Source organism: Ursus americanus, chromosome 24, assembly GCF_024610735.1.
Source record: "Ursus americanus isolate L20-20 chromosome 24, mUrsAme1.1.p, whole genome shotgun sequence".
NCBI lineage: Eukaryota > Metazoa > Chordata > Mammalia > Carnivora > Ursidae > Ursus > Ursus americanus.
This window is the reverse complement of record NC_142150.1, coordinates 33,630,134-33,643,542: the sequence shown is the minus strand read 5'-3', so window position 1 is coordinate 33,643,542 and position 13,409 is coordinate 33,630,134. Positions and strand designations below refer to the sequence as shown.

The 13,409-nt window shown below is 37.9% G+C and overlaps 2 protein-coding genes across 2 annotated transcripts; both read left to right on the top strand.

Annotated features, from left to right (window-relative positions):
• The first annotated feature begins 74 nt into the window (after nucleotides 1-74).
• LOC123784949 (olfactory receptor 5F1-like) lies at nucleotides 75-1,061 on the top strand. The gene has a single exon (XM_045786486.2). The coding sequence runs from the start codon at nucleotides 75-77 to the stop codon at nucleotides 1,059-1,061; it is 987 nt and encodes a 328-aa protein (XP_045642442.2).
• A 3,956-nt stretch (nucleotides 1,062-5,017) lies between these two features.
• Nucleotides 5,018-5,962, top strand: LOC123785255 (olfactory receptor 5F1-like). Its single transcript, XM_045786976.2, has one exon. It carries the CDS (start codon nucleotides 5,018-5,020, stop codon nucleotides 5,960-5,962), a length of 945 nt encoding a protein of 314 aa, XP_045642932.2.
• The last annotated feature ends 7,447 nt before the right edge of the window (nucleotides 5,963-13,409 follow it).

The window sequence follows — 13,409 nt, the reverse complement described above, 5'->3', positions numbered from 1 at the left end:
CCCATTTCCAAGAAACTTAAGACAGGAAAGTATTTACACCTAATGCAAGTTTAAGCAAACGATATGTGTGACGAATGGCCAGAAGAAACCACACGGCCCTGACTGAGTTCATCCTGCTGGGGTTAGCTGACACGATGGAGCTACAGATTGTCCTCTTTCTGCTTTTTCTGGTGATTTACACACTTACAGTTTTGGGGAATGTTGGGATGATCCTCTTAATCAGGACTGACTCCAGACTTCACACACCCATGTATTTCTTCCTGGCCAACCTGTCCCTCGTGGATGTTTGCTACTCCTCCACCATCACCCCAAAGATGCTGGCGGACCTATTATCCGAGAAGAAAACCATCTCCTTTGCAGGCTGCTTCCTGCAACTGTACTTCTTCATCGCCTTGGCCACGACTGAATGCATCCTCTTTGGGTTAATGGCCTATGACCGGTATGTGGCCATATGCAACCCGCTCCTTTACCCCGTGGTCATGTCCAGGACAGTGTGCCTCAAAATGGCAGCGGGCGCTTTTACAGCAGGGTTCTTGAACTCCATGGTTAACACAAGTTATGTGAGCAGCTTGCCATTCTGCAGTTCCAATGTCATTCATCATTTCTTCTGTGACACCCCCCCACTTTTTAGGCTCTCGTGCTCCGACACACACCTGAATGAAAGTATCATTTCCACATTTGCTGGTGTCAATATGGTGGGAAGTCTGCTGGTTATCCTCATCTCCTACTCCTATGTTCTCTTTTCTATCTTCCGTATGCATTCAGGGGAGGGGAGGCGCAAAGCCTTCTCAACCTGTGCCTCTCACCTGACCGCTATAACTCTGTTCTACGCCACCGCCATCTATACCTACCTGAGACCTAGTTCCAGCTACTCTCTGGATCAGGACAAAGTGGCTTCCGTGTTCTACACGGTGGTGATCCCCATGTTGAATCCTCTGATCTACAGCCTCAGGAATAAGGAAGTAAAGAAGGCTTTATGGAACGTAGCTACGAGATCCCGCCATTTCTGTGGTTGTGTGGTTGATTTTCTGAACAAAACAGAGTATTTAATTGACTTTTGAAAGCTGCGTCAAGACTCCAGTTTTTCTTTAGAATATTTTCGGAGTGATTAGAGTCTATAATATTCACATATATGAAACAACGAAGCATAAGGTAAATTATGAAAGTTATATAAGGCCATAGAACCTTCATGTAATCCTTTCTACTTAACTTCTTTTCAAGTCAAAATTTCCAAACCGTCTCTCCCTTCCTCTCTCTTTGCCTGTTACATACACAGAAACCACATAGACACTTTTAGCTGTGACAAAGTTTAATCAGTGCATGGTTGCAAAAGGCATAGATCAATGTTCAGTGTATAATCTGACATATTCTTTATAATAAATTCATGGCTTTTCTGCTCAAAAATTGTATATCATTTGCAAATCATTTTAATTTAACTTGATACTTAAAGCTGAGCTTTATTAATATAGAAGGAAACAGGGAGTTGGTTGATTAGAAACTTGGCAAGTACCAAGACTTGCCTAGGAGACAGCCACACGTACAGTTTTTGGACAGAAATTCCCCATGGTCTTAACCCTTGCCACTGAAGTTGCAAGTGATAGAAGTAGCGATGTCCATGTCATCTGGTATGTAGACATAACATGGATTGTTTCCTGCCACAAAGACACGATCCGGATTGTATTCCAATGTTTCCTCTGATCCACATAAGTGACCTTGCCCAGACAGGTGTTCGTGAAGTCATCGGTTTTTTCTATGCACCCGTGAGCCATATTCTCACGCCCCAGGTCCATGGTGGTTACCTGGCCCTGGACACCCTGCAGCCAATGATCAGCTTGTCTTCAGAGATCATTTGTTCTTTGACTAAGTGGTAGTTTGCTCATATTCTTCTGCACAAGCTGGATGCTCCTTGACTGGACCCTTTCTTTTCTCTGTCCTGGGTATTTAGCAGATTCATGGATCAGACTGAGATATTTCACAAGTAAATACTAATATTATATTCCTCTTATTAAATGCTTTAATTTCTTTTAAAACTTACAAATAGCACTAATGGGCGATAAAATCCAGTTATTCTGAGATTTGGGTTTGAGACATGTCCTATTTGAGGTCATGTTCTCTGCTCTCTAGTTAACCTCTCCAACATTTACTGAATCTCCTTGACAGAGTCTACAGCTAATTCCAACTTTGGGAGCAATTTTCACTTAATTATCTTGCATGCTTTTTTAATTCTTTGACTACATGTTTCTTATGTCCATTTTGATTATTTCTTTAAACAAAATTACTTGTAAAAATATTTTAAATTATCCTAATTTCTTGCTTATTGTTTGTTACATTTACGTAAAAAGTGCAATTATTATATACTTTATGTAAGTCAAGATAAGCTTAAACTATAAAAACATTGAGTTTTCTCATTATTATATAGAGTGGGGATTTATCACTCTCTTTTGTTTTAAGTCCTTGACCATATTTACTAAACCTTTCCTCATGAATGTAATAGTGTTTTTGCCTCTTTGATAGACTATATCCATTGCTTTTCTCTTTTTCTAATTCCCTCATTCTTTTGTTTTGGCTGAATTTTAATTCAAATTCATTATGCAAATATACAGATGTCAACCAACATTTTGTCTCATTTAATGATTTTTGAGTAATTTATTTACTAAAATTAATGAAAGATGTTTGAAGTATATGCATTTAGGCTTTGTTTTGGCCAATATTTTCATCGGTGATTATGTGAGGCCAGAAGAGACTAGCTTACACAACGTGTTAGCATCACAAAGTTGGAAAAATAAACCAACAATTTGGAAGACATGAAGCAATCAATATCAAGAATCACATACATCCAAAAACACAGCGAAAGAAAAAGATATGATATTATTAGAAGATGAAGTCCTGCACTTAGGCAGGAAAAAATATGTACAGAGAATTTAATCTTAATACACAAATATTGATTTTGATATAGTTTGTTAAATGTCAACTAACAGGCATGCACACTGTAATTTTCATTGCCGTATTAAAATGAGAAGTGTACAACTGTAAACAAGAAACAGGTATTTACTAGAAGATGCACACACACAGACACATATGCATATGTGCACACATGGATATGTACATATATAGGTACATGTGTATGTATGTGAATATCGTCACGATTCTTAGTGACTAGGGTGAAAGGAGACAGGACAGGGAAGTTAGGTAGCTGGGTATTATTTCCTTCTGGTGAAGACTCTGCTCCAGTTGATTCTCCCACTTTCTAACAGTGTGTCTATCGAAATGTCATTTAACAACCTGAAATCTCAGTTGCAAAATGCATAAAAGAATAATGTCAACCTCAAAGACTGGCATGGAGGATTAACTGAAAGTTTAAACGGAAAAGAGCTATATGTTGTGAGTTCTCAATGCAAACAGGCTCCCCATGCGTACGGACGTCCAAGATGGTTTATTTCACCTTGCTGTCCTTGTTTTTAGATCTGGAACATCTTTCATTTCATCCCCTTCTAGACACAGAATCATAGACAATAATTGCAAAATCCGACATAATTCTGAAATCATAAAAACATGAGTTAGTTTTCTTATCCATTGTATTATTTGCCCAGGGTTTAGTATTTCCTTAAATATTGTGCACTTAAGTTAGTTTCTCCTTCTCATTAACTTCACTCAAGACAGAGTTGAATGGAAGGATACACTTGCCCAGACAAAGGAAGGGTGTGCACACATGTGTGCGTGCGCGCACACACACACACACACACACACAAATAACACAGACACATAAAAACACAATTTCACACAGAAGGAAACAGAAAGAATATTTTTTTTTCAGTTATTGAAAAGACAAAGGAGGAATAATAATTTGGTACAGGGATTTGTATCCATTTGGGATAAGTCAAAAATATAAAGGGAGAAGCAGTATCAACAACCAATTAAAAGTATTATTATTTAATTTTTTTACTTTGGCAAGACTTTTTTAAAGTAACATAGAGATGAGGAATTACTTTGTGATGCAAGCCCCACATAATGTTAGATGCCATATATCTACCTGTGATCATATTGTGTCTTCTTTAGAGACTAGACCTTCTGTCTCTAGAGGTCTGACTCACAATTAACCCATAATCTAGTCCCATTGCTACCCAATGCTCCTTATGAAAACAAAATAAAAGTGTGGCAATGTGTATTTACTCAGAAGGCATCTCAAATGTTTACAAAAAAGGTAAATTGAATGCTTAATGCATTTCATTTCATGTAAAATGAAATTTTCTTCCTTTTTCTATATGCTCCATTTGATTGGAGAACATCTCATAAAAAGGAAAGTACTAGACTCCACAGGTAAGACCCTGGGAAGGGAGTGATCAGGATTTCGTGCTGTTACTCACTGAGGTGGACACATAGCATGTCTCCTGCTAAGGATGGTAATTCAGAAGTGTATTTTGTGATGCGAACAAATTTTTGGATCACCTTTAAAGCATAACAAAATCATTTTAAAATAAATGATAGGAGTCTGAAAACTGATTATTAGAATTGATCACTATTGTTGCTGCTTAAAGCACTAAAGAGGGACTTCTGGGAAGCAGTGTATGAATTTTAGAGTTGAAGAATGTTCAGAATGGTCTTGATGATAAATGGAAAGGAAAAAGAAATAGAGCTAAACTCACGTACCTGCTCAGAGAATGGGAGAGATATCAGCAATGATATTTCTATCCTTTGCATTTGGACACAGACTGTACTGAGAAAATAATATAACATATGTAGGTTTTTGGAAACTGAAGTGGGATGGGTGGTCTTGCACTGCTGAGTTGAGAGACCCCCAAACCTGATTCAACAAGACAATTGTTCATTAAATTCAAAGGCTGATCTATGTGTCCCCCAATTTCCTCTTACTCCATCACTCGATTTACTGTGTTGTATTATCCTAGGTTGTGTTTTCCCCCATGTGTGAATAGCCTCATAACAGTCCCATTTCCAGGAAACTTAAGACAGGAAAGTATTTACACCTAATGCAAGTTTAAGCAAACGATATGTGTGACGAATGGCCAGAAGAAACCACACGGCCCTGACTGAGTTCATCCTGCTGGGGTTAGCTGACACGATGGAGCTACAGATTGTCCTCTTTCTGCTTTTTCTGGTGATTTACACACTTACAGTTTTGGGGAATGTTGGGATGATCCTCTTAATCAGGACTGACTCCAGACTTCACACACCCATGTATTTCTTCCTGGCCAACCTGTCCCTCGTGGATGTTTGCTACTCCTCCACCATCACCCCAAAGATGCTGGCGGACCTATTATCCGAGAAGAAAACCATCTCCTTTGCAGGCTGCTTCCTGCAACTGTACTTCTTCATCGCCTTGGCCACGACTGAATGCATCCTCTTTGGGTTAATGGCCTATGACCGGTATGTGGCCATATGCAACCCGCTCCTTTACCCTGTGGTCATGTCCAGGACAGTGTGCCTCAAAATGGCAGCGGGCGCTTTTACAGCAGGGTTCTTGAACTCCATGGTTAACACAAGTTATGTGAGCAGCTTGCCATTCTGCAGTTCCAATGTCATTCATCATTTCTTCTGTGACAGCCCCCCACTTTTTAGGCTCTCGTGCTCCGACACACACCTGAATGAAAGCATTTTTTCCACATTTGCTGGTATGAATATGGTTGGGGCTTTACTGGTCATCCTCACCTCCTACTCCTATGTTCTGTTTTCTATCTTCCATATGCATTCAGGGGAGGGGAGGCGCAAAGCCTTCTCAACCTGTGCCTCTCACCTGACCGCTATAACTCTGTTCTACGCCACCGCCATCTATACCTACCTGAGACCTACTTCCAGCTACTCTCTGGATCAGGACAAAGTGGCTTCCGTGTTCTACACGGTGGTGATCCCCATGTTGAATCCTCTGATCTACAGCCTCAGGAATAAGGAAGTAAAGAAGGCTTTATGGAATGTAACTACCAGGACACGCATCCCTTCGTTTCTCTGATTTGCTTGGTAAATTTTCTGAACTAGGTAGCAAATGAACTTTCTAGGTTCATTGGCTCCTACATTTTTCATTGGGATATTTCTAAGTAATTGCTTTCTGTTAATATTCAAGTGCATGCACCCATTTAGGAACCAAGTAATTCACAAGTCTTATAGATGGACTCTGGGCTTTCATGTAATTGTTGTTTTTTTGCTGGGTCCTCTTGAATAGGGCTTATTTCTAATCAAATCTTGGTTAGAGAATGAAAGAGATTTAGTATTTAGAATCACAAGTCACAATAGCACATGCAACTAACCATATAGAATATTTAGAATTGTTCACTTATGTTTCCCATGCATTTTTATTTCACTATTTGATCTGTAAGAGACAGCTATGTATCACTCATGTGTGAAACAATTTAAATTTAAAATATATTTGCATTTTAATTTATTGAATTATCTCCAGGAGGGAAGCTTAAATCAAATATTAGGACTACAATTTTAATTGCAGCTATAAACTCACCATTTTTTTTTCCAGAGCCTTCTCCCCATACACACATATATCCATTAATAGATAAGTGTGAGCTTGTCTAAAACGTGGTATCAGAAGAAGTATCATCTCATTAGAATGCAACTGTATGGTGACTAACATAATATAATAAAAAATAAAAATAAATAAAGTATACAATGGAATATTACTCAGCCATCAAAAAGAACAATTTCCCAACATTTCCTGCAACATGGACGGGACCGGAGGAGATAATGCTAAGCAAAATAAGCCAAGCAGAGAAAGACAATTATCATATGGTTTCACTCATTTATGGAACATAAGAAGTAGGAAGATCGGTAGGAGAAGAAAGGGAAGAAGAAAGGGGCATAAACAGAAGGGGCAATGAACCATGAGAGACTATGGACTCTAGGAAACAAACTGAGGGCTTCAGAGAGGAGGGGGGTGGGGGAATGGGATAGGCTGGTGATGGGTATTAAGGAGGGCATGTACTGCATGGTGCACTGGGTGTTATACACAACTAATGAATTATGGAACTTTACATCAAAAACTAGGGATGTACTGTATGGTGACTAACACAATGTAATAAAAAATATTATTATAAAAAATAAAGTATAAGTATAATTAAAAAAAAAAAGAATGCACCAATTACAACTCTCATATTCCTTTCTCTAGTCTTCAAAATTTACAACCTTTCTTTCCCTTCCTGTCTCTTGGACGGACACGTAGGACAAGTTACACACACATGCAGTCAGCTGCTCAGAGTTTAATCAGTGCATAGCTCCAAGGAGGTAGATCAATGTTCAGGGGATGAATCTGACACATTGTCTTTACAATAAGCTCATGCATTTCCTCCTTATAGATATCTATCAATTGCCAATAAAAATCAATTCAACTTAATATTAAAGCCATGCTTTGCTGGTATGGAGGTAAACGGAGAGTTGGTTTAATAGAACTTTGCAGAGACTGAGTAGGGGTTAGCGCTTCCTAAAGAAACAACCACACTTGGAGTTTTTGGGGAGAATTTCCCCATGACCTTTGCCCTTGCAGCTGATGTTGCACCAGAAAAAAGTGATGTCCCTGTCATCTGGGATATAGACACTGCATATGCTGTGTCCCGTCACAAAGAGTCCAACTAGCTCGACCATCCAATGTACCCAGTGACCTATGTAGGTGACCTTGCCCAGAGAAGTGTTTATGATGTCATGGCTCTTGTCTATGCACCTGTGGGCTTTACTGTCCCTCCCCAGGTCCCGGGTGGTTACCTGGCCTGGACACCCTACAGCAGAAGGATCAGTTTGTTCTCTGAGATAATTGTCCTTCCTCTGAGTGGCTCGCCTATGGTCTTCTGTACCAGCTGGCTGCTCCCTGGCTGGATTCTTTCTGCGTTCCCTGTCCCCAGTATTTAGTAGATTGATATATAGGACCAAGATACTTCACAAGTAAATGACAATAATATATTCCTTCCACTAGATTTTTTATTTTCTGGTAAAATTTGACAATAGTAAGAATGTTTGGGAGAAAAAATCCAGTTATTCTTAGATTTGGTTTTTAGACATATCCTATATTAGGCCACATTCTTCACTCTCTGATTCAGTTTTTTTTACATTTACTTAATCTGATTTACAGAGTCTACAAAAACTTTCAAATTCGGGGCCTATAATCACTTAATTATATTGCCAGCTTTTTAATTTCTTAAATATGTGTTTCTTATGTAAATTTTGGTTACTTCTTTAATGCATAAACTTGTAAAAATATTTTTAAATTATCATAATTTTTTGTATATTGTTCAATACATTTATGTGAAAAATGTTCCAGAGATTGTTTATTTTCTTTTACTCAAAATAAATTTAAGCTGTGAAACCACTAAGACTTCTAATTATTATATTGAGTGAACAAACAAGTTGGAAATAATGAGGAATCAATATTCAAGAATCACATAGCTCCAAATAAACAACCAAAAAAGAAATATAATTAATTTTGAAATCCTGTATTTAGGCAAAAAAATTTGTACAGACAGTTTGATATTATATATAAGAATAATTTTGGATCTAGTTTGTTACATGTGAATTAACATGGACAACAATTTCCAGTAGTCCATTAAAAATGGCAGTTATACCTTTGTAAACAATAAATAAATGAAGGCTAGGTGCTGAAATAAGTGAAGTAATAATCCTATTTAATTTCACGTTGCTCTAATAAAAGAGAAGATAGTATGTTAGCTTACAATAAGCGTCTCTCAGAGGATAGAGATAAGCGAAATTTTGTCAAGAAGATAATGCCCAAGGGGTTGGATGAACAGGAAAAAATTAAATAAAAGTAGTTGAGTTGATGTGAGAAGATATAATCTGTAGAAAAGGAATGTACAAAGAGCCGTATTGAAAATGTATAACTTTTGGGCCCCGGGGTGGCTCAGCCTGTTCTGACTCTCGATTTTGGCTCAGGTCATGATCTCAGGGTTATGGGATCGAGCCCCATGTCAGGCTCCACACTCAGTGGGGAGCCTGCTTGAGGTTCTCCCTCTCTCTCTGCCTCTCCTTCCCAAACAAATAAATAAATCTTAAAAAAAGAAAATGTACAGCTTTATGAAAATATACAACTTTATAAAAGCAAGCTTAAAACAAGTAGGTTTATTGAAAACACGGAACACACATCAAATAAAATGTGTTGCAACAGAAAGCAGAAATGTGCACCTTGTTGCTAAACTTAGGTATAATTTACCATTTTGTCTGGGAAATTGGTGTGTACTACCTCTAACATTCTCTTTAAATTTTGTGATTTTAATCTTAATGTGAAAACATTGCATATGTCTACGTACCACTCCAAAGTCTCAGAAGAATCCTTGGTATACTTCAGCCACTTAACATGCATAGTTCCAGCTACTCTCTGGATCAGGACAAAGGGGAAGGTAGTGAATATTAACCAAGTAATATTGAGGGTTTGCAAACGGGAGATCAACTGGATGAAGATTTATGTCGAAAGCTGAGTTTCCAAATTGGGCTCCAAACCCTCAACTTCTTGAAGTCTTAGGATCATTTTAACTATGTGTTGTAAAGTAAAATTAGTAAAATATAACTTATTAGCTAAGGCTGTGTTGAGAATGTGTCAGATTCATTTATACACTGATGAGAGAAGGAGCGAGATAAAAAGAAATTACAGATTTGGAGAGGATATGGAAACAGGAGATTTATTTAGCTTGGAAACAGAAAAAGCAGCATTAAAAACATCTGAAATAAAGGTTGAGGTTTGATTTTACAAGTCATAACATTATCATGCCCAAATCATGTATCGCAGAAGAGAACTGTGTTTCAGAGTTATCCTAAATGCTTGATTTGGTGAGAGTAGTCAAAAGGAACAACAGATTTAAGAAGCAAATGCTAAAGATATATCAATGGCTGATTGCAGTGACATAGCTTTACCTCCAGCGGTAGGGTCCAGTACGGACAGCAAACATGGGCTCATGAGATGGTGCCAACAGATATTAGAAGCAGAGTGACAAGAAACAAGTTTGGTTTTTAAGTGGCTATGGTCAGTGATTTTTTTCTGACATGTAAACAAAATTGCAACATACACTCTTTTCTTATTCTTCATTTTTACTTTTCCCTTTAAGAAGTGCATGTGTGTTAAATTTATCTCCTAAGGATAGGCTGATAACTTTGCATGAGACCCATGTGAAGTAGCTATCTACCATTAACCAGTTCAGATGCACAGATCATAATGGATTTGATGTGCAAAAATCCCTAATTCCTACAATGATTCTTCAAAGGTGAAAATTGACATTCTACCACAAAAAAACAATGTTTTACATTTTGTACATAGAAAACCTTACGTACCAATAATACAAATATGAAGATGCTTCTAGTGATGGTTACTAAATTAGCTTTATGTCCAGAGCATCAAAAATATATGGACCCATGTGATGATGAATGATATTAAGTGATCCCAGTTTTTTCAATGAAAAAAAAGAAGAAATAAAAGAAATGTAGAGGACTTCTATAATGGGGGACCAAGGTCCTCTGTGAATCACTATGTCTTTAATAAAGCAAAGAATATACTCAAAATGTTAAATCAATTTTTTCAGAGCTCTGGATATCAACCAAAGGTTAGAAACAATGTGAGGAGAATTTACTCAATAAAAACTGATGATTTGGTAAGAATAACAGTTTGTGGCATAGTAACTTGACCTAATACCATCACAGTTCTCAACAGTTAAGCAATAGTCATGAAAACCAGCAGCTTGAAAACAATGTTAACTGCTGTGTAGATACTGGATTGTGCAGACTGAGTTTGGACTCCTAAGGATGCCCCATCCCCAGAGTAATCAATACATCCTATAAAACATAAAGAAATAAGGCTCTTATATAGTATCACAATTAAATAAGACATTAATAACATTGAAAAATCCCATCTACATGGGTATTAAAAAGTTATCAAATAATACACTCCAAATGATAATATAAATTGTAAATACTGGATCATGTAAACTAAAAAATAAAATAAATTACAAAATTGCATATTAGAAGTGATGCAATTTCTGTAAGTCCTTAAAGAAGTTTAAGTGCTGCTAATACTAACCAAGACATAATTAAAAGAAATTGCAAATTATTTGTCTTAAATACTCAAGAACGTATGAACACGAAACTATATGTAAAATAGCATAAGTGAGTTATGAAGAGAAAGCCAGAGAAATGGATGGGATTTTTGAGATGATATGTTTTCTTGTATCCCATGCACGGAGAATGTGTTGATAGACTTTTATTTAACTAGGGACTTCAAAATGTTTCAAGAGAAATTGGTACACCAGATAAACAGTACAAGAAGGGGTGAGGAAGCAGACTAAATCATATGTGCTTATGAACCATCCGACTCATATTCTCTTTGCTCTGGCCTCCTCATTCCACTTCCCTGTCACTACCCCTCAGTGACTTATCTCAGTGAAAATGTAACCGTCATTGTCACCTGTGTCACCTCACTGTGAGGAAGAGACTAGGATGACCCTGGCATTTCAGGGTCCAGGTGACAAGAGTTTCACAAATCATTTTGTACAGACAGTTAATGTCAGCATCTAATTGTATGCCTGGCTTCACCGAGGCTCTGCCTGGGAGAAACATCTGGTAGCCAGATTTCTAACTACGAACTGCAGAAATCAAAATGAATTCACCAAATTGAGATGATAGGATATGTTGCATGAGTAATGGGGCATCTCATAGTAGCCCTAGTAGCGGAAGAGCCTGAGCGCAGTCTCTGGATCTGGGAAAGAACTTGAAACAAGGACTTGTATCTCTTCATGTCATGTTTGCTGATGTTTGTACATCTGTCTAATTCTCCTCTGCATACCTGATGTTTGAGTTCTGACTTGTTGCAGGAAATGGTTGAATGTTTGGTGTAACACCTACTGTTGAGCCCAATTAAGTAGGGCCTGTGCGTGCAGTCAGGTGGGATATAATGACCACGTAAAATGCGGGGGTGAGAGTGAAGAAATTTCTTAGATAATTCATGCAGGGCGTAAGTAGAAAAAGCAAGACGTCTATGTTAATTTGGTTAAACTAAGCAGAATAGAAAACCTGTTTGATTTTGAGGTCTTTAAAAAAAAATAATCCAAGACAGGATCCTAGGTTTAGTGCGAAATAGTCATTCCAGGACAGGTGGCTCTGATGTTTGTTATTGGCTGGTCTCATGGTTGCTGTGGTCATTTACAGGCCAGCCAGCCAAAGTGGGAAGACAGACATCCTTTCAAGTAAGTGAGTAAACCTGCTCACAGTGTTTCCCCCCTATTTCATTGCCAAGAATTAAGTCAGGCAAGGTGCAAGAGACACTGGGAACACATCCTAGAGTCTATGGAAATAAAAAAGAAGGAAATGAAGGAAAATTTAATTTCATAGACACAATTAGTTTCTAGCATGGTGCACGATACCATCAAGAAGAGAAGGAGAGCCAAATAAAAGGAATTAAGGGAAAAATGGCATGGTTTAATTTAGATCATAAACAACTGTTATCCCTGAAATAATAAAGAAAAAACTGATGAATGTGAGATAGTACTGAGAAGAATACTTTTTAAAAAACTATTTCAGTTAAAAAAGATTGCAAGGATATGAACTAAGAGATTAGAGGGATATGAGTGGAATTAACTGATATGAGGAGATAAAGTCAGCATAATTTGATGACCGACTAGATACTGTGGGCAAACTGATGGAGAATGAGAAATATGTCATATTTTGTAATTTAGCTGGTTTTATGTATGGTAAAATCGGGAATCAAAACAAAAGAAAGTGCTCAGGCATAATCTCTATGTAAATCCTGCTACCATGTCTCACAATGGATATTCAACCTCAACCTTGATGTTGGCCACCATCAGCTCCCACATAGATTACTAAAATCCACTCCCCTTCTACTTGAGTGTCTCCTGGCTTCCACTTTTGTCCATGCCAGAGTATACTGTATTCTTGTATCATCCCATTTTCAGACTTTTTAGCCACTGTTAACAATGGAAGAGAACACAATAAATATGATAAGTGACGTAGAAAGATTAAATGGTAGAGTGAATTATTGAGTCTCTAAAAATCCCCAGAGTGTTCTATGTAGGGGGTTCCATACTTGGAGCTGGATGGGCACCAGTAAACAAAACAATGCCCTGGAATCAAGGAGCTAATGACAAGAAGAGAAGGTCAAATTCAGGGGACAGCCAGGTGGCTCAGTCGGTTAAGCATCTGCCTTTGGCTCAGGTCATGATCCCGGTCCTGAGATTGAGTCCTGCATCGGGCTTCTTGCTCGTGGGGGCGGGCAGGAATACTGGGTCACTTGTCGTGGCATATGGCACGCTAGCCCAGTTTCACAGAAGAACACATCTTTGGTAGTCTAGAGAGTACAAAGTTTTCTGTGCCCCATGTACTGTAGAGCACAACACCTTATGTAGTTAGATACTTGTTGAATGCTTCTAGAAATAGAAAAAAAAACTGAGCGC

What these genes read in the sequence shown, in the direction of transcription:
- LOC123784949 (XM_045786486.2), top strand. Translation starts at nt 75, where the DNA reads ATGGCCAGAAGAAACCACACGGCCCTGACTGAGTTCATCCTGCTGGGG.
- LOC123785255 (XM_045786976.2), top strand. Translation starts at nt 5,018, where the DNA reads ATGGCCAGAAGAAACCACACGGCCCTGACTGAGTTCATCCTGCTGGGG.